Source organism: Styela clava, chromosome 1 (assembly GCF_964204865.1).
Source record: "Styela clava chromosome 1, kaStyClav1.hap1.2, whole genome shotgun sequence".
NCBI classification, from domain to species: domain Eukaryota; kingdom Metazoa; phylum Chordata; class Ascidiacea; order Stolidobranchia; family Styelidae; genus Styela; species Styela clava.
Window position 1 is genome coordinate 29,959,577 of NC_135250.1, and position 22,011 is coordinate 29,981,587.

General features: G+C 37.5%; 2 protein-coding genes across 2 annotated transcripts; one reads left to right on the forward strand and one right to left on the reverse strand.

The window, feature by feature from the left end:
- Window positions 1-1,536: 1,536 nt before the first annotated feature.
- Window positions 1,537-12,323, forward strand: LOC120334785 (ras-related protein Rab-39B-like). Its single transcript, XM_039402292.2, has 5 exons — window positions 1,537-1,918; window positions 3,090-3,199; window positions 5,096-5,276; window positions 6,856-6,977; window positions 8,065-12,323. Exons 1-5 carry the CDS (start codon window positions 1,721-1,723, stop codon window positions 8,189-8,191), a joined length of 738 nt encoding a protein of 245 aa, XP_039258226.2. The 5' UTR covers window positions 1,537-1,720; the 3' UTR covers window positions 8,192-12,323.
- Window positions 12,324-14,786: 2,463 nt separating this feature from the next.
- LOC120334811 (uncharacterized) lies at window positions 14,787-16,796 on the reverse strand. The gene is made up of 3 exons (XM_039402316.2): window positions 16,552-16,796; window positions 16,162-16,276; window positions 14,787-15,520 (listed from the first exon to the last, which is right to left on the reverse strand). The coding sequence occupies exons 1-3, from the start codon at window positions 16,680-16,682 to the stop codon at window positions 15,164-15,166; spliced, it is 603 nt and encodes a 200-aa protein (XP_039258250.2). The 5' UTR covers window positions 16,683-16,796; the 3' UTR covers window positions 14,787-15,163.
- Between the last annotated feature and the right edge of the window lie 5,215 nt (window positions 16,797-22,011).

Genomic DNA, 22,011 nt, shown 5'->3' on the forward strand with positions numbered 1-22,011 from the left:
ATTTTTGATTTAGGGAGAATGAACACCGGCGTAAAGATGTTTAAAAACATGCCATGCTGACGAAAACTATCGGTGATTGTAACAAAATGCAATCGCGCACGCTAATAGCGGCCTTTTGAGTCTTCCGAAAATTTCAAAAGGGAAAAGATTCGACCCCTAGTTTATCAATATGTTTGTCAAGTGTCAAATTTACAGCTTTAGTAAGAGTATATATAATTTATCTTTAAAATTTTGATTTATTTATGACTTGCATTAACCCCATTAAAAAAAAGGTTTAGCATTTAAATTAAGTTAAGTACTTTTAACTTACTCAGGAATATTTATCGGAAAGCTACAATTTTGACATTTCTTTTGGGGCTCCGCGAATAATAATCAACCTTTTCAGGGGCTCCGCAACACTAAAAGTTTGAGAACCCCTGCTCTAGAGTCTAGAAGTATGTGCAGCAATATGTCGCACAACCTGAACCCGCTACACACACACACACACTATTTTCAGGTTGTGCGCCATCTTGGTGCACATACTTCTGGAGGCCCCTTTCTACCTAACCCTAAAGCCAACCATATCCATATGGAAAATGTTCTAAATTATGGTACCCAAAATGTGTCACCAGCAGGGGCGGACCTGCCATTACAGCATTACTGGCTACATACGTTGGTTTGTGTTTTTAATTTGCTGCCGTGGTACTCCAACTCAAAACAAGGTGCCCCGAACTCATTGCAAAATTTTTTTCTGCTTCACACTGTTTCCCTCTGTTTTGCGCTCTTTCGCTCCTGTTTTGCGCTGTTCCCCCACTGTTTTGCGATGTTTCCCTCTGTTTTGCGCTCTTTGCGGTGTTTCGCGCTGTATTCAGTAAGTAGTAAGACCGCTACCAGTAGCCGTATCGGAGAACTAACAACTCGACTACACGGCTAAATAACCAGAGACAACTCGATTGCCAGGGATAGAAGTAACGGTACGAGGACTGTCGTAGCTTTTCCAGATCATGTGGCGATGATGCATCCTTCATGATTCTGTTCCAGCGTGAATTGAAATACTTGAATCAAGTCACGCCTGTATTACCAGATCAGGTACTGCAGTCTCGCGTTTTTCATAAAAAACTTTTGCACGCGGTCCATCGACGTTCGCAGAGCACGAGATCCGCCGATATGCTTTTACGGAACCACCACAAGGTGGCAAATTTTAATTTAGGGGAACAGACACTATTCAATCTTGAACATTATGTAGACTTTTAATTGACGTTCATGCTATTTTGCACTGGTTTAATCTCAGTTCATATTCTACCGCAAAGAATTCTACATTAAAACAAAACTTTTTGGCATTCACATTTTCAACTCCACAACTGAAAATCAATAACAAAGATTCAAGTTGCCAGAAGTATAAAAGATTTTCAACAGTGTTTCATTACTACAAATTACATGTATATCATCCAACTCCATAAATATATTATTCAGTAGTATGTCAGTCATAAATTACAGTAAACACTCATATTTAAATTTTATATCTAATATCTAATACTAGAGGATTTTATTCGGAGCAATCGCTTTCAAATATCTGGCAACGCAAAGTCCAACATCTGTGTAGTTTGTGCAGTCATCAATAATGAAACGATTTATCGTAAGATATTGGTAAAACATGTCACGTATTATCAGTGGCGCTGCTTTACCTGTTTGTGTGCGCCGATAAAACTTATTAATTCTTTAAAATAAAGAATAATCGTGCATGAGGGCGGCACAAAGACTTAGTTTAGGCTGTTGTGGACCGACTTTTTCGATGGCAGACGTGCAGCAGCAACCGAATGGGTCCCCGTCTAGAGGGGAAACGATATGGTCTTATCAATTTCGGATTGTATTGATTGGAGACTCTACTGTAGGAAAATCAGCGCTGTTAAGGAGATTTAGCGATGGAGATTTTTTAGAGGTAAATTGATTGTGTATAAAGGTCCCCAATTTGAATAATACTTTGATGCGAAAATTCGCATTGGTGTGTTGTTTGGTACCACATGCAGACATGCACTTCTAGTTGGCCTGGCTCAACAATTTTTGCATATGTCCATCCTAACCCCCACTTGACTTCGTCACCGAAAAATTACGTCTTTTCGACGTCACAGTGGCGTAATGTTGCCTACCAAAGAATGCGAATGGTCGTCAAAAATGCGCAGATGATCACCCGAAATGGAGCAAGCTATTCTCTCGTTTTCTCCTCACAACGATCACGATAGGCAATAGGAGAGAGATCGCCGAGTTCGTTATCGAACTTTAGCGAGTTCGTTATCGGCAGCGCAGATATCATTTTGGGCGATCGTAATTGTCTTTGGCAAGTCATATGACGTGATGATGACGTCGTAGTGAGTGACATAACTTTTGGATGGAATAGTCAGGTGGGGGTTAAGAATAACATATGCCAAATTTGTTATGCTACGCCCACTGGAAGTACTTGTGCTACTAAACTATACTAGACCCCGAAAATTTGCATGGGTGCGTTGTTTTCAATTTTTTCGCACTCTAAAAACGATTGTGGCTGAACAGGAGAATCCACTGATAACAGTACTATAATATTGTACCGTAAAGCTGTATGCTATTAAACCCCCTTTATACGTTTTTGCCTGTCATTGTTTTCGTGTTGTTTCATAGAGAAAGGGGCAAATTGAAATTGGTTTAAAAATAAAAGTTGTAGAATATTGATTGGAATGATGTAGGTTAGCATTGAATACGTGAGAAAGTGACCATTTTTTGATTCATATAGGACAGGGGTGGGCAACTTTTCTAGTCGGCGGGCCAGATGTGGGAAAAAGAAGTCCACGTTGGGCCGTATTTTTACATGAATAGTATTCAATATTTTAATCATATATTTATTCGCTATTGCAAGAGAGAAATTTATAAATCAGGTTTAAAGTTTAAACTTCACGAAAAAATAGAGACCAAAAAACACATAATGAATTTATCATAATCTACTAAAAGTGTAATATCATAATGTACTGATGTACAGTCAGCGGGCCGGTCAAAATCTCGTCGCTGATTGGACCCAGCCCGCGAGCCGTATGTTGCCCACCCCTGATATAGGCTATGATATTTGTAATTTAAATTCTTAGATCTCCGACCCCACTGTGGGTGTCGACTTCTACGCCAGATTGATTGAAATTGCTCCTTCAATAAGGATTAAATTACAGTTATGGGACACTGCTGGACAAGAAAGATTCAGGTAATGTTGAATAATACAGTAGTAAGTAGGGGAAAGTGGAGAGGTATGGGCCACCTTGAGGTATGGGCCATTGGAAGTTCAACAGCTTTATAATATCCCAATCACCTGTAACTTGGTGTGATTATTGCATAGGTCCCACCAAATAACACATGTTATTTGCAGGTCAGCAGCTTACAAGGTGTCTCAGCTATGAGGTACTAAGTGATTTCTCGTAGAAAAGCTTTTTTTTTGAAAAATTAGAATAATTGGGATAGCACGATCAGTTGTGGTTCTTTAATAAAATCTGTCAAAGGCCTAGGAACCTGTGTCTTGGTCCTGTTAAAGAAAGTGTTGGATGAAACAGCTCATCTTTTTTTGTAATCAAATTTTGTCTGAAAACATGGCGGGAAGGGTGCCTGAGGTATGGGCCATTTTGGATGCTTAGGTATGGGCCTGCCATACCATGTCGGTAGTCGTGTTAATCAATATAAACGATGATAGTGACCTAGGGAAATGTAGTATCTAATGAGAATGTCTTTAGTTTTCGCCATTCTTTCGTGTTTCTGCAATGCAATGTATATCTTCTGCCAAATCAGATGACCTGCCTGGATCATCACGAATGGTCGTTTCCCCAGAAATTATACGTCATTGCCAAAAGCCCCCGTCCAAAAGTACAACTCTCGCAAAAGCAGATAGAAAAGATTTTAATTAAGAAGAAGCAATTAAGAAAAAAAGTAAAGCAAGGTAAAAAAGCGGGAAGACAGGAATAATCATATAATTCGTTAACAGTGATTTAACAGTAGCATTGTTAGACAGCTCGGAAAGTGACATCTTTGAAATAGATTTGGATAATGTTGTCTGCTGTTTTAAAGATCCAGCACTCACTAGAGACAGAGCAGTGACATACAAATTTATGGGGACTGTGAATGCAAATGAGACAAAGCTGTGCTGCAAATTTCCAGGATATATATGAATACTGGCTATTCTATGATTGGTGATAATTTTGTTGCATATTACCAATGTTTTATTTAAAAAACAGCTTTATTGATTGTAGAAACTATGTTTACTTATGGGGTTTGGGATTGAGTAAAGTTGTATTTCACAATAAGCACTGGGTTTTAGTTTTTTGATGGTGGCCCATACTTGACACTGCCTGGCCCATACCTCAAATGATAAAAAAATTTTGTGTAAATTATATTTTTGTGGAAAAATACATTTTTTTCCAAAACTACTTTTGAAAACTCCAAAACAATGCTGGGAATAGTTAGCTGTTTTGTTAAACATTCAGTGGGTAAAAGAGTGAATATTTAGTTCAAAGGGCCAAAGCGTTGTAGCCCTCCAAAGTTTGGTGGCCCATACCTCTCCACTTTCCCCTACATATTTGAAGCCTGTCATGATTTTTTTATCCAGCAAACTTCTTGCAGGGTGATCAGAGTTGCGGTGGGGAACGTATTCCTAACACTCATCATGATGCGCCACACTGCCAAGCCAATATATCTTAACCAAATTTTTAGTATTTTAACCAGTGTTTATTGAAGTTTTCGGGCTCCCGAAGTATGCGAACCAAGATGGCGGACATCGCAATGTAATATGTGTACTAGGTTAGGGTTAGGCCATAATTTTAGGTATAAATACTACGGGAGGCTCTTTGAACTGATAATAGGACTAAAATAAGGAAAATTGGAAAAAAATTATCGCCTAACCCTAACCTGTTACCCATGTTACGTTCCGATGTTCGCCATCTTGGTTCACATACTTCAGGAGCACCGAAGTTTTTTTACTTCAATCAATACATCTGTACGGGCCAACAAACTGTATATGATATCTGTAAGATTGGATTACTTATTCATTCCGATCAATTTCCCTTGCTGTTAAAAAAATGTCAAGACTTTGTGAACACCTTGTATTATTCTACAGGTCAATAACAAGGTCTTATTACCGCAACTCCGTAGGAGGTGTCCTAGTCTACGATGTTTCAAGTTCAGCAAGTTTCTCTCACATAGAGAGGTGGATGGAGGAGGCCAGTGCTCACGTCGCTCCGAGATCGATTTTATTTATTCTTATCGGACAAAAATCAGACTTGGAAGAAGAAAGAAAGGTGATATTTTATATCCAATATGCCAGTACTTCAGTAGGTGGCGACTCATTTGCAAATGTTACAAACAGTTTTCAATTAGTTCGGGAAATTGTAGCATTTATCATTACGTAACAATAACACTTAACACCTAGAATTGTTTGTTGTGTTTCGTTTATAGTTTTAGTATGCGCCCTTACATGTTGGAGAGTGTAGATAGGCTAATAGGCAGATGAGTAAGAGAGTGTAGATAGGATAATAGGCAGATAAGTAATTTGTTGAATTCGGGTAGACTTCGAAATGATCTGATAATGTCCAATATGCAAGCTGAGGTTTTGCATAAATAGTAAATTGCATTGGGGATACATTGATTTTTTTCTTTTATATTATTAACATTTCTTTGTGGTTCTAAAAAAATGGCAATAAAAGTAGGTCACAGTCAAACATAAATAATTCAAATTATATTTGATTATCCAATTCAGGCACACCTTAAAGTTGTGTTAACCCCATATGACATATGCAAACTACGGCTTGTGGGATAAATCTGGTCTGTTGGGTTTTCACGCTGGTCCGCCTGATGCTGCCACAATCAAACTAAAACCAAATTTCGATGTTTTGGCTAAAATATAGCTCAAGGAATTTGTTGAGATCGCGATTGAATTTTGTTTTGGCACGAGGCTTATTGTTGTCCAATTTTGCTTTTGTAACACTGTAAATAATATTCATAAAATTAAACTTTTTATGTCACACTTACATGGCCCACCAGTCTAGGCGGGCAAAATTTTTGGCCCCTGGCCCCAAAACCTTACCCATCTTTGCCTAGCTCATATTGACCAGAGTAGTGTGAACTAGAAGTATTGATTGGTACTAAACAGTTGATTAACTTTTGTTCAGCTTTCCAGTTTGTCAATAATGTAATGGCTATTTGGTGCCATCATTATCCCTTGAGAATACTACTTATGTCAGTCTTCGACATGTTACTAGTCCGTTAACAAATGAATTTATGTATCAAGGGTTTCAAAATGTGAACATGCTAAGCAATTCAAGCGTCTTGCAGCACACTTTCACAAATGTATTTATGTAAGGTGACGTTTGACAAAAAAAAAGACAAGTAGTTTACTAGAACTTAAAATGTTGTCTGAGGAAGTCTGATTTCTGTCAGATGAAACGGTACAGAAATAGGTTTGTGTTTTAGTGTGCAGCTGGACTCATGAATTGCATATTATGGTCATGTTTATTCCTGCTACAGCATCCATCCAGCACTGAGGGCCTATATAAATGAAATTGAATTGCTTGGATCTTGACAGACATGTGGTATTCTTATCATTATAAGGCTGTCTGGAACACTCAGTCGACTTGATTTTTGTAATTTATATAGAAAAAAATTTTCTATCACCATTTAAAGTTTAAATTTTGAATCTTGAATTCTTGACTTCAGAAAGTTTGAAAAGACGAATCAAACTTTGATGAAATCATGCCGATCCTGACTCCATAGCCCTACTTCTAACATGGCCTATCCAATTCCTTGACCTTGGCATGATTTTCACAAATAAAAGACTCGTGTTTTGCTTTTTTAATAAAATTTATTTTATTTTTATCACAGGTAACACAAGAGCAAGGAGCATTATTTGCACGGAAGCATAAAATGCCTTTCATTGAAACGTCTGCAAAGACAGGATATAATGTGGAGGAAGCTTTCCATGTGTTAACTGAATGTATATATAGGTAAGTTATGGGATATATTAGCAAGTTAGTAAGTTTATTTCTATCTCATATTCAGTATATCAGTGACTTGTTATAAAAACAAACTGAATGTATAATAGGCTCGGCGGTGTGGCACATCATGCTGAGCATTAGGAATTGTCTCGCCACGCACCTCTGATTACCTTGCGTGAGTTCGCAGGTTCGAATCCCATGCGGGGATAGTTATGTACGAGAGGATTGCTGGACTCCTCACCACCGTAAGGTGGTTCAAATAACCTCTGGTCAGTTATGACTTCCTCCACCATCAACTTCCTGCTTCCGAAAACAAATAACTGGCCAACTAATCCAATACCCGACATGGACTGGTGAATGGACGGTTCGTCATATGATTAAGCTCTCTTATCGCCTTCCCTTTCCTCCAGGAAAAATATATAAATTCTATCATATCCTAAATTTGGAGAAAATCGGGTTTTATGCCCCAATCTAATTCAAAGATTTTTTTAAATTTTCGAATCCTACAGTTTCTGATATTGGATATTTTTAATCAAGAGGATGCCAGAGGAACGCTGAACTCCTCACTCTTTTAGGGTGAATCACATATCTGCTGGTTGGCTATGACTTCCTTCGCCATCGAGTTGTCAACCATTACTTGTCAACCATTACTGTTTTCATTACTGGACTTGTAATAAGTCGGAACTTTTGAGAGGTTGTGGTTCACCATAATAATAAGCTGTCTGATCAATTTTCCTTTCCCGGGATAAGAATTAAAAAGGCTATCCTGTGATTAAGCCGTCTCATGGGCTTTCTTTTCCCCCCCAGCATGAATATAAAAATCATATTCCATGAGTAGGTCCTCTTATCGACATTACTCTCCCCATGTTAAATATAAAAATCCAATCCTATTATATTTGAATCCACGTATATTTGAACCCATGACAATTGCACCTGCATACTATTGCACCTATGGAAATTTTTTTGTTGTAATGGGTTCAAATGTACGGTCACCATAAAAATCCAATCCTATGATTAACCGTTTCAACGACTTTCTCATCTTACCAACTTTTCTTGCCCTGGGATAAATATTAAAGCTGTATCCCATTTTCTTCAGGCAGCTTCAGTCAGGAGTTATCACAGCTGAAGATGGCTGGGAAGGAGTGAAGTGCTCGTTGCTGCCAAGTCCTGTATATAGCCAAAGTGATGATATTGACTCTTCTACAAAGAAGAAATGTTGCTGATGTTGTTTTGTGTTTTTATCGACAGAATTTATGGTTCAGTGAGCAAGGTATAAAACAGAATTTCATGAGTTACGCTTGAATAAGCAAGGATTATTCAGGGTACAAAACAAAACTGTTTTTAGTATTTGCTTAAACATGAGAGCAATGCTCAAATATAGGGTCACGATTCAAAAATTATTTTTCCCTACCCCCTCACCTGTAGTGTATTAAATAAGTTGGACAATGCCAAATAGTAAATCCCAGTCCTTTATGTATTTTCTTAATTATTAGTGGAAAACATAAATCACACGATTTCGAAAGAATACATGAGATCAGGGAAACATCGCCTTTGCATAACAATGTCGACTATAATCGTAAGACCCGAAAAACGGCGAACTTGCATCTAAATGTTTAGCATTTTTAACATAAACAAGGGTTGCGGAAAATTTTAATATATTAAAAGGGGTGATATTTTAAGTTTTGGAAACCCCAGAAGGGCAATGCCAAACCAGTCTTCTAACTTTTTACAAATCGTTGGCCGCTCCGCATTTGGATCGGAGCTTTGCAATGCCTTAATTAATTCTGCATCAAATATGTCACATTACATTAGTCGTGGAATGATTTTGACCAGGCAATTATTATTTTTAATTGCCTTATGAATTTTGCAGGCATTGTCAAGTTCGGGAGGAACTGGTCCTTAAAGTAAAAAATAGTGGTTCTTGTTTTTAATTAGCTGTTTTGTGCAGAGTATTGATCAGAGTAAACATTTTAAAACACTCAAAAACAAATCGAGATGTTGCATTACATTAGCCATGAAATGATTTTGTTCAGCCAATTATCATAATTGATTATCATAAATGAATATTGATTACCTCATTTTTAATCAATCAGAATAGCGGTACATATGTCTAGGTGTTTTATCTGTGACTGTAAATCTATAAAATATGAAACTGAAAGTGTTTTTGCGAACGCTATTGAAGTAGCGTCAAATTTTCTTTGCCTGTATGATGAAAATCATTATTGAAAATGTCGTCCTAATCATGCCTGACTACCGCCCCTTCCTATCTGCCTTTTGACTGACTAAGGATAATGCAGAAAGAATCATAAATGGCTATACTGAATTTTTCAAATATCAAAACATCATACTTTTACGGATTTTATTCTGTATCGATTTACGGATTTTATTCTGACCAAAGTCAGACTTCTTCAGACAAACAGTTTACAACAGTTGTTGTACTTGTACCTGTGAAAATTTATAAAGTATGATACAATACTTTTAAACCAACAATGTACAAATAAAATCTTAATTTTGAATCATATTTGTTTATCATATATAGCGTTACCCTACTGTGTAAATATTGCTCAATTAAATTAATTAACCGTCCTTAATTAACGTGCTTTTCAATCTTTCATACTTTTTTTCTCATATTGCACTATATTGCTTGGTACTCTTTTATACTTACCTGATCCGACTTTGTTTTTTATTGCTGGTTTCACCTGTTATTTAGATTAGCCATGGGTAACTCAGTGAAAGTTCTACCTATCATATATTTGACATGGATAAGATTGGGCAAGTCTGATTTGCGACAATTGCTAAAATTAAATTTTTTCTATTTTTGAGAGGGTGCTTGTGACTTTGCGCATAGATGACTCTCGCATGTTATTTAGATTATGGGCATCTCCATAGGAGCGCTTCTCAAACTGTGTTCCACAGTAAACTGCTGTTCTGCGAGCTTCTTTGAAGCGAACAGGGATCAGAATTGCGACTAATTGGTTGAATTGCTAAGAATTGGTCGTCATGACGATCTCGGTCGTACTTTGACGACCCTGGGTATTAAATTTGTCAGCGCTCCAGAAGTATGTGCACCAAGATGGCGCACAATCTGAACCCTAACTTGGTACTATTTTCAGGTTGTGCGCCATCTTGGTGCACATACTTCGGGAGCTCCAATTTGTCTCCCAACTGGCGACAAACAGGCCTTGCTATCTAAACAGCAACCGTTGTTTGTTGATGAATTACATGCTTGTCTAATGCTTAGTTTAGATCAGCACAGTTAAAGCCAGTCCTGCCCAGTCCTACACATCACTTGTATCAGTGGTTCCCAACCTTTTTAGACTCGTGACCCCCTTACCGGAGGCTTCCATCACCAATGGCCCCCTGTTATCATTTCTGTGGTATTTACAGTGTTATTTTAATTGTTAGATTCCAAGTTTTATTATGTTCACCAAATTTTGCGTCTAAAATTGTGGCCCCTCCAACCCCAACCCCTCTGTGGCATCCTTGGGGGCGTTCCAGAAGTATGTGTACCAATATGGAGGTAACTAATTTTGTTGGCCTACTTTACATCAGGTTGTGTAAAAGAACTGAAACCTATGGACGGGGGTTATATTCACTTGGATGACACACACAGTCACCGAACTCGTAATAGAGCTAAAATAAGGAAAATCGGAATAAAATTATGGTCTAACCTAACTTGGTACACACTACGGGGGCACTTCCTTGAGGGGAGGGGGAACGGGCCCCCATTTGGGAACCACTGACTTATATCTTTTTTTTTACCTCATTTCTCTGTACAGAATTAATATTTTCAATAAAAATAGGTGTTGTCGTGTCTCTATCAGTGTTATTCGTTCATATTTTCATACTTTTTTTATCAAATTTTCTGTGATAACCATATTATGTTTCCGTTTTATTTCCATGACTGTGTTTTGAAATTCATTTAGTTTGTTCCAGCAGTATTTCACCTTCAATCATGGCTTCTCCCCGGAAATGACCAGAATTAAATTATTGACTCGTTGATATAAGGATGTTTTAAATAAGTTTCAGTTGTTTCATAATGTCCTATATTCTATTTGCGATAGTTTAAGTTGCAGGCGACAAAATCGTGTTAGGCTTGAATGCATTCTCATCAAAAATAATGGGAATTCTGACTGAATATAGAAAAATGAAAAAAAAATTTGAATTTTTACCCTGTTTAAAAATATTACTTTAAAAGGGCATCAAAGCGTTCGTCTCTTGGTTTGCACACAAAAGTTTCAGATTCCCAATTCCGTCTTAGTATTCAAGTTAACTTCTGACTTAAGTTTTATGCTGTTATGACGCTATTGATATAATTGAGTAGAGAACGGCCAACCTGAAATTTCTCTTTTTTTGATATAATTATAACCCTTACATACCAATGACTGCGAATGCCTGTTATGTTGATGTCCCACCTTTTCAACCTAACCCAATACGAACATCATAAGAAAATCAGTGAGTGACAGGTCCATATTGGTTAATTGTTTGATATCTGCCATTTCAGGGGGCGTTATTACTCTTCATATGTTTAATACTTTGCAGTATTTCTTCATTATAGTTTTATGGTACATTTTATTACCTCTCAGATGATCAGATTTTATTGATAATATTTTAACAAATTTGCACTATAACAAAACAGCATACAAGGCCATGTATCTGGAGAATTTTATTGGCCTATTTTTCCCTGACTCATATCTTATCGATAAATTTTGGTCCCGGGTATAATTAATCCGTTTTGTCGACTTTACCTAACAAAGCACCCACTTTGACTCTAAGCAAGGGTTCTTGAACCCTGACCCCTCGGCCAAAACTGTTCTCTAGGGGGCAACAAGTAAAACCCTTCGCTAGTTACCATTTTTGCTTCCATTTGACGGCTTTTATATTATTAAACATATCGCATTTAACATAACTGATGGAAATCTGGTAGAAGCAAAACAAATCCCATATTCGACATGGACTGGTAACCTATATGGTTAAGTCGTCTTAACAACTTTCCTCTCCGTCGGAATAAAAAAGAAATCTGCATCAAAATTTTTATAACAGCAGGGGTCACAAGCGTTGTGGAATCTTTGAGAGGGGTCACAGCTCTTAAATGTTTGGAAACCACTGCTCTAAGCCACTTCAAATAAAGTTCGTTGACCATCTTACATAGGTTTCAATTTTATACATTTCATTCATTGCACATCGTTTTTTCAATGTCCTAAACGTTATTTTTTTGTGTAAATTTTCCATGTTTTGAACTGTGTTTTATTTCATTTTTATCTTCATAAGCTGGTGAATAAGCACTGTTATTATTTTTTGTTGTAAATTGTTTTCAAAATAAAATATTGGAAATCGTAGATTGTGAAGTTTTTCACGTTTGTAAATCTCAGTTCATGGACGGATTGGCGCACGAGATCGTAGCCAGCACATTATTTTGGGGAGGAAGGGCGACAAAGACGTAAGAATTTATGACTCGATGCGAACGCCGTAAAATTGCATTTGAAAAAATATATATTTTGGAAAAAAAATGAGGGGGAGGGTGCATTTTTTTTGTAATACGACGCCTTTTGCTCTGAGCAAAGCTAGATAAAAGCACTGGTATCTAAAAGCACTGGTATCTAATAATATCTTAGAGTCTCTCTACAGACTTACTTAGCTGTCGAACTTATCCAACCTGCAAAAGCGCGCCTATCCATTTGTCTCGGTTGGTTCATTTGGAGAAAAAAATATTGACAGGAAAAGTCAGTTTTCAGTAAATCGATCAAAAATTTGAATTTTTACCCTGTTTAAAAATATTACTCTAAAAGGGCATCAAAGCGTACGTCTCTTGGTTTGCACACAAAAGTTTCAGACTCCCAATTCCATCTTAGTATTCAAGTTGCTAAATTCCGACTTAAGTTTTATGCTGTTATGACGCTATTGATATAATTGAGTAGGAAATGGCCAACTTGAAAGTTCCATTTTTTTTTTAAATAACTATAATCCTTACATATCAATGGCTGCTTGACTGTTATCATGAGAGAATCAGTGAGTGACCAGTCAATTGTTTGATATCTGCTATTTCTGGGGGTGGTATTACACTTCATATCTGTTAACAATTTGCAGTATTTCTTCATCCTAGTTTTACGGTACTTTTAATTTTTATTACCTCTCAAATAATCAGTTTTTATTTATTTTATTTGAACATATTTGCACCCAAACTAAACAGCATACAAGGCCATGCGTCCGTGTAATTTTACTGGCCATTTTACCTTATCGATTTGGGAATTTTGGTTCAGGGTATAATTAAACCGTTTTGTCGACTTTTCCCAAAAGAGCACCCACAAGCCAGGGTTCCTAAATCCCGACTCCTCCATCAAGTAAAGTAAAGCCCTTGCTAGGTACCATTTTTGCTTTGTTTGACAGCGTTTATATTATTAAACATAGCGTATTCAACAGAACTGATGGAAACGTGACAATGCAAAAAACTAATCTCATACCCAACATGGGGATAGTAACCGGATGATAGGCCATGCTTCGTCATATGATTAAGCCGTCTTGTCGGCTTTCCTCTCCGATGGGATAATATTGCTACAAATATTTTTACGAACATATGCTGACCATCTTACACCTTCATTTCACATCGTATTTTTAATGTCCTAAACGTTACTTTTTTTGTGTAAATTTTCCATGTTTTGAACTGTGTTTTATTTCATTTTTTCTTAACGAGCTGGTGAATAAGCACTGTTATTAGTTTTTGTTGTAAATTGTTTTCGAAATCGAATTATTGGAAATTGTAGCTTGTAATTTTTGAAGGTTGTCACGTTTGTAAATTTCAGTTCAGTAACGGATTGACGCGACGGTCGGCGCAGAAAAACGTACATAGCTAGCCCAACATTTTTGATAGTCAGTCAGTAGGTTATTTTATCACAAACCGAATGTAAACATTGACGAACAAAATTGAAAAAAATAAAAAAAATTACATTTCAGTGTGAAGGGAGACGCGATAAACCAGAGATGGTTATCGAGCAGCGTCACCTTTGAGGCAGTGAGTCTAATATTAAATCATAATGAGAAAGAAGTCAAACCTAGAATACTAACAAAAGCCGGACTTGAGACGCCGTTAAGCGACCCGGTAACCCGGATCGTTTTTTTTTGAATAATGACATAATACTATGCTTACTCTTGCCTTTTGCTCCGAAGTCCGAACAAGGCTAGATAAATGAAACCACTGATATCTACAATATCTTAAAGGATCTCCATACAGACGTACTTCGCTGTCGACTTATCCAACCTACAAAAGCGTGACTTTCCATCTATCCTCGTTGGTTGATTTGGTGGAAGGATTGTTCCATTACATTTCGACCCGTACTTTGAACCCACGACAATTGGACCTATGGAAATTTGTTCCTACGGATATTTGAACCCATACTAACCCTAACCCATTTTGTGGCAATTTGTGACAAACTCGTAGGGCGACTTTAGGTCAAGTCTCTGGGTATATTTTGTCTTCATATATTGGTAAGAGCTGAAAATACTGCCTCGCACATGTGGGTCGTTGCAAAAAGCAATATAATTTTTAATTGGTTTTTCTAACAGCAATGGATCTTCGTCCGCAACGCTCAACCAAAAAAAAGAATTGATTTTTAGTTTGAATCCATCAGACTCTTTTCATATCGTTGCGGACCCCTGTGCAGTCATCACGCACCCCAGTTTGGGAAACTCTGGTTTGGGTAGCCTATTTCCTCCTATTTCAAATAAGCATTTCAATTGTTGTATTGTAACGAGTTTAATTCAATATAACAATCTACCAAGTTGAAAAACCAAGATGAGTTCTTATAACACACAATACATGAAGATAGAGAGGATCGACACGACCATTACATCTTGTGACATGTTGCATAAACGTTAATTCAGTTTTTGGTTCAATGTAGGTTTTGGCCCAATTAGTAACAACGTGTTATAATTTACAGCGATTTTTCCGGATTAGAAAATTTTTTTTGACCAGTTGGGATTTATTAGATTCATCATTTTCATGGTTACTGTTATAATTACTAATATTCCCTACAGTGGCATCGGGTTGATCCCGACTTGGTAAATATCGATATAAAGCATAAGCAATTTTATATGCTACTGTACATGTGTGCCAAGTTTCATGCTTGCATCCAAAAGTGCATGATTTTACCTCTTATCCGTTAGACTAGGAAGCATTCCTACCTTCGGAAAAGGTTGAGTCAAAGTTCGAAAATAAATCGAGAAACTAGCCCAATCAAATTATTTATAGCGGTCAAAGTAAGCAACCAACATACGAGATGTAGGAATGTATTTCGCCCTTTGTTATAGTGAGCCGCGATGAGCCAATTTATAAAAATGCCAAATCTCTCCCCTAGCGGCAATTCTATTCCCAAGAAATAGGCAAGAGGCGTCATTGTTATAACCAAAACGAAGTTCAATTTAGATTCGTATCTGAGACGAAGGTCGGCTGTGGGGGTGTTCACCAACGTAGTCCATGCACAAAACCAGACGGTGATGAGGTAAACCTTTACGAAATTGTAGGTCAACGAGATCAGCCACGGAATCCACCCCTTTTTCTAAAGGAAATACTCCATTTGAATACTGAGTAACCACGGAATAGTTCTTTACGGCCTATTAATAAATATATGTCAGAAGAAGTCGTGAAATGACTCAACAACTATTTAGAAATGAAAGTATTCAACGCTCCTGAAGTATGTGCACCAAGATGGCGGACAGCATAACGTAGCATGTCTACCAGGTTAGGATAAGGCCATAATTTGATTCAAATTTTCCTTACTTTAGTTCCTTACTTTAGTACTTTAGCAAATATAAATATATTGAAAGGCGTATACTAAGTATTCTTTATGCTTCGTGTTAGTACTATATATATATACAAGCCCTGTTAGGTCGTACTAAGCGTTCATACGTTCGTCACCGCACCTCAGATGATCCTGCGCGGGGTCGCAGGTTCGAATCCCATGCGGGGATATTTATGTGCGAGAGGATTGCTGGACTCCTCGCCGCCTCGCTTTCTTTACCATCAGTTCCATTCTTTCGAAAAACAAATAACTAACTAATCCCATATACCCGACATGGAATGGTAATCGGACGAGAGGCCGTGGTTCGCCATATGGTTAAGCCGTTTTATCGGTTTTCTTCTCTCCGGGATAAATTTTTAAATTCTATTTTATATTTCTTGTAGGCAACAACTGAATACCTGATCTTTTTCCTGAACATTGAGCAAACGGATAATTGTGTAATTAACTTGAATTGCATCGTGATCATAAGATGTCTGGGAATAGTCAGTGTCATTACAAGCAGGACAATACGTTCTGAAAATAAAAATAGAAGGCGTATAACTATAATAAAACAAGAGAGTTATGCTCAAATATATGAACATGCGGAGGTCCTAACTTTTCCAGGTCCTGTGAGGATCATCAATTATTATCCATGATTGAGTAATACCAAGTTAATACCAACGGACCCGAGTCACTCTTATATTACCGATTAGGTACCAATGTCTAACGTTCCCCATAAAAAAACTTCCCACTTTTGCTAGTCATAAGCAACGATTTTTCCTTAACTGACAAAAATATGAAAATCCTACCCATCTGGTCCTACTTGCTCGAAAGTGCAAACTTTGCAAAAGGTGTGCTGGCATCGAAGCATTCGAGGTTCCCTCAGTCCAGTTGTTTCGAATCTTGTTTTACAAGAAGAGCAACTCAATATTTCATCCATTCTTTATTTATCTATTCGGACAGAAATTAATTGCTATCAGTGATTCCAAACCAGAGGGGTAATTTTGGCAATTTTTACAGGGTAATCAGGACGGGGTCTCGTGCTGTTACATACCTGAATAACTTCTAGTTTGCGTGGCTAAACAATTATTGGATATATCATTCCTGACCCCCACCTGATTGCTTCATAAAAAAATTACGTCACTGCGACTGCAAAGTTACTGAATGGAATACGGGTACTCCAGAAGTATGTATGTGAACCAAGATGTCGGACACCGGAACGTAGTATGTGTACCAAGTTAGGGTTAGGCCGTATGTTTTTACGGTTCGGGGGAGTTTGGGGACTAGCCAAGTGGCTCCTGTAGTATTTGTACCTGGAATTATGGCCTAACCTTGTACACATACTACGTTTTGGTGTCCGTCATCGTGGTTCACATACTTCGGGATTACTGTGAATTGTGCGTATGTATATACACGCTTGGTCTAATAAAGCGTCTCCTGAAGTGGGCAAAACGCCCCTTGGTGGGCGTTTTCGATAACTGTACGATCACTGAAGAGAAATTGGGGGGCGCTGACTGTCGGATTGGGCAATTATAAATAAAGTTTTAAACTATTAACTTTAAAGGATAGAGTATTAAACTACACTAGTGATAAATAGAAAATAAATTTATTTCAAAGTTTTAGCTAGCGGGGAGGGGGGGGGGAGTTTATTAGTCAAAAAGTAATCCAGGAGAGAGTTGAGGAAAAAAAAATTGGGGAACATCGCTCTAATATGTGTCTACCTCCTAGCATTTCCCCCTATAGTTTCTGTTATATATATTATAAAGGGTGTTTCAAAAGTAATGCAAAATTAACAGAAGTTAAGATGAAATGCTACCAAAAACATTTAACGACAAACATCTTTTAACAGTATTGAATTACGGTGAAATGCCATTCTAAATATTTAACGAAAGACAACTTTTAGCACTATGGAATTACGGTGAAATGCCATTCTAAACATTTAACGACTGCCACTTTTTAACAGTATTGGAATACGATAAAATGCCATTTAAACATTTTACGACTGACGCTTTTAACAGTTACGTTCCTCTTTCCTCTTGGACAAAATGACCTTCATTCATCATTTTTTACTTTAAACATACTTGCTGAACGCTAACATTTCAACGACTGATCGCGACTCGAATAATTTCGTACGCTAATGAACTGTTTGTAAGGAGCATAGCTCAGACACACTGGGTTTATTAATTAATATTTGACTCAATTATGCAACTGAATAAACAACGCTCGATACCGAGAAAATGCTCTCGCCTAATTTATTGGTTTTAACGATGGATATTGCTCGACCTTTGACCCCAGAAAAATTCTTCATATAGTTTAGGTTAGGTGTGTGCAACTCTTTATCGCAATGGGCCAAACAAAAAAAATGGTGACGCTGAGGGGCAGATAACACTTTTGAATACGAACTGTGGACTTCAATATGGGTGTGCATGCATGTACGCAAAAGTGCAAGTGCAAAAACGCACAGGAGTTATATATGTGAATTGTATTTATGCATATACACGCTTGCTTTAATATGTGTCTATCTCCTAGCTTTTTTCCCCTATAATTTCTAGTATATCGCAAGAGTGGTCAACCTTTTTTCGTCCGCTATCGACTAAAATCTTCCAAATAACTCGCGATCGACTGATTGGTTATAAGGTAATACACAAAAATGAACAGGTACTGAATATGCAGATAACTGTACACACGCATACAAAAAATTCCACCGCTGCCAATAACCTCGGCATTGTGGCCACATTCCTGATTGAATAGACACAAAACTTTGTATTTTTCATGTTCCATTCATTTGTTAATCGTCCTGTTTTAAGACACTCAACAGGTGATACATGAAACGGATACGAGGCAATTTTGGAGGTATGTTGTTGAATTTACCAACATCAGACGCGATCGACGTGTTGGCCACCCTTGATATAAAATATTTATATCTTTTTCCACCTCGACAAAATAACCTTCATTCATCATTTTTTACTTTGAACATACTTGCTGAACGCTAACATTTCAACGACTGATCGCGACTCGAATAATTTCGTACACTAATGAACTGTTTGTAAAGAGCATAGCCCAGACACACTGGGTTTATTAATTAATATTTGACTCAATTATGCAATTGAATAAACAACGCTCGATACCGAGAAAATGCTCTCGCCTAATTGTTTAATTTTAACGATGAATTTTTTCTCGACCTTTGACCCCGGAATGATTCGTCCTGTAGTTTAGGGCAGGCGTGTGCAACTTTTTATCGCAATGGGCCAAAACGGAAAAATATGGTGGGACTGAGGGCCGGATCATCGAACAACCTATAGGTTTTGCAGCTACTCGAAGTTAAGCTAGCCAGTGCCCAACTGTAAGCTGATTCCGTCAGTTTTGAAATATATACAGCTCACAGAAGCATTCGTGATGCCGAGAAAAGGACTACGCTTATGTTGACGCACCGGGAAAAACGTTTGAAACACTTTTTGTCTGCGCTAACCTTTCAAAGATTCAGTGGGTGTAGCCGGCGGTGAGAGTGTTTTTTTATAAACGGGTTCCCTTTGTATCAAACTTACAAACAACGGGTACTCCCATTCAGAAATATATGTAACTCACTTGACATATATGACTCATATGTAACTTTACTCGACGAGTCTTGTATGTCGTACAATATATTATCACAATTCTACAATTTATAAAATAGAATTAAAATTTATAATGGTAAAATGTAGACAAATATACATGGAATTAGCGTGGTCTATGAAAGTTTGAAAGCCACTCTAGTCACAAAAGTTGGAGTTGGCTTGGTCTGACTTCGGTCAGGCTATGGGAAAATGCGTTTATGGATGGAGCTTGTTAAATAAGAGAGAAAGAGAGAGATTTCGTTATCACAAACAATGTCAACACAATGATACAATGTCACGTGTTTTTGTCAGCAACCAACAACAAACAAATATATAATTTTAACAATATTTGGTCGATTGTTATTTGTGAGGGTCGGTATACAAGATCGGTTAGGTCACCGTGCCTCTTGGCTCATAATAATATATAGTATGAGAACTAATTCGGTGCTCCCGAAGTATGCGAACCAAGATGGCGGACATCGGAACGTAACATGGGTAACAGGTTAGGTTTAGGCGATAATTTTTTTCCAATTTTCCCCATTTTAGTCCTATTATCAGTTCGAAGATTAGCCAAGAGCCTCCCGTAGTATTTATACCTAAAATTATGGCCTAACCCTAACCTAGTACACATATTACATTCCGATGGCCGCCATCTTGGTTCGCATACTTCAGGAGCCCCACTGATTCTTTTTTTGCATATATGTCCTCAAACAGATAAAATATACTTTTCTCGAACGTTGATTAAGATAAAAAGTAAAAACATAAATCAAATAGAAAAACAAAAAAATCATAAAATAAGAAAAATATATAGGAAGACTACAATCAAGGGAGGGCCATAGGGGCAGCTGCCTCGGTCAACACTCGGTTGTAGGGAGCAACATTCTAATTCCTAAATATGTAGGTTTGTTTTTGGACACGTCAGTGTACATAACGATCGTTTCAGTATTATGTTCTTGTTATTATTATTCTCTTTCGTCATGTTGAAATCGCTTTTCTCTTCGAATACTGGACCAATTGCTTTGAAATTTTCAGTGGTTAAAGATTGATTTTTTCGCCAGAAGAGAGATGGAGAGAGATAATGATTTATTTCCGAATATATCAAAAAATGTAAAATTACAATAAATGGAAAAGAACAATTATAGAATATAATCGGGAGTGGGCGGGCAAGACTGCAAGGTCAACAATGTCGACCGAACCCTAAAGGCTTGTACTTATTCCGAAAATTTCTGTGGACTTCAGGAGATTCGTTTTTTATGTGTCAGAATAAAAAATAGCGACACCTTGTTACGTGTCCATATATTTGAGCACAGCTCTCTTGTTTCTAGTTTGGAGGTTTTATCCAGGGGCATGCAACCTCTAATACAGGAGGGCCAGTTACAAATGACTTGGAGAAACCGCGGGCCGCACTTTTAATAAACATGGGCCATCTAGTAGTTTTAGACACAAAAAATGTTGATTACATGGAGGGCTCGAAAGAAATTTGATAAAAAAACAAGAGAGCTACGCCCAAATATATGGACACGTCTGTTCGCAGTACCATACGGTTTACCGTACCGTCAGATCACAGTCTACAAATATATTCACAGTCAGACACAAAATAGCGTCCGATGTCCGCAGAACGTTCAGTGACGTCATAGCAAACAAAAACAAATTTCACAGAGCTAACAGAAATACCTGAAATAAAAAAAAGTAATGGCCTTCTGAAGAAAAATTTTATCTTCAACCACTGAAATTTTCGAAGCAATTGGTCCAGTGATCAAAGACAGAAGCGGTTATTTTATTATTTCCACTAGGTGCCCAAAAAGTGTCCAAGAACAACAAGAACAACAAAACGATCGTTATGTCCACTAAACGTGTCCAAAAATAGAAAATAGCTTTCCAGCGGCTTTCCAATTCAAATGCGCTGAAAATTCGAAATACATTAGTCCAGGGGTGTACAACCTTTAATACAAAAGGGCCAGATACAAGTAAATGGGTGAATCCGCGGGCCGCAACTTAACATAAGCTTCTAGTAGTTGCAGGCACGTAAATTTTGGTTATTGATATTATGACATGCGTTGTTCGCACAAGCTAGTTGTCAGGGCATTGTAACGTCATAGGCATAGATAAATTGGACTCAAGATTGGAATTACTCACACATACCAAATTAAATTAAATTGAAAACTTGTTTCCCGGGCGCACATCATTCAAAATTACCATTACTCCGCGGGCCGCATAAGTTTTCCTTGAGGGACGCATAAGTTTGTCATGAGGGCCGCATTTAGCCCGCGAGCAGCAGGTTGCAAACCCCTGGTCGAATTCCATCGAATTATTTTTAAAGTTAGGTATAGGGGATATGTATTATTAGCAGAAAATCGTCAGGACAGCACAAAAGTTTGGCACAGCCCTGCCTGCAATCGAAATAGGTTGAGTCAAAGTTTTAGGGTCTTCCGAACAAATACCTATCGAACTCATCTGAAACTGAAACAAAAAGAAACCAAAATACGAAATTTTGCAAAGACGGCCACATGTTAATTATGTTAGCCGACAAGCTCCAAAATATAAAAACAAGAACCATTTCAAACTCCGGAAGTTGCATACCCAAATAATAGGCAAAAGGCATTTTCGACATTTCATAAATAAAATCCCATTTCGATTCGTATTTGCGCAGGAGGTTGTTTGTAGTTGTGATCTTCA

Coding starts and splice junctions, on each gene's coding strand:
- LOC120334811 (XM_039402316.2), bottom strand. CDS start 16,682: ATGGATGAAATATTGAGTTGCTCTTCTTGTAAAACAAGATTCGAAACA. Junction 16,277..16,551: donor GAGCAAGTAGGACCAGATGG/GTAGGATTTTCA, acceptor TTTTATTTTCAG/AACGTATTGTCCTGCTTGTA. Junction 15,521..16,161: donor ATGTTCAGGAAAAAGATCAG/GTATTCAGTTGT, acceptor TATTTCCTTTAG/AAAAAGGGGTGGATTCCGTG.
- LOC120334785 (XM_039402292.2), top strand. CDS start 1,721: ATGAGGGCGGCACAAAGACTTAGTTTAGGCTGTTGTGGACCGACTTTT. Junction 3,200..5,095: donor GCTGGACAAGAAAGATTCAG/GTAATGTTGAAT, acceptor ATTATTCTACAG/GTCAATAACAAGGTCTTATT. Junction 5,277..6,855: donor ACTTGGAAGAAGAAAGAAAG/GTGATATTTTAT, acceptor TTTTTATCACAG/GTAACACAAGAGCAAGGAGC.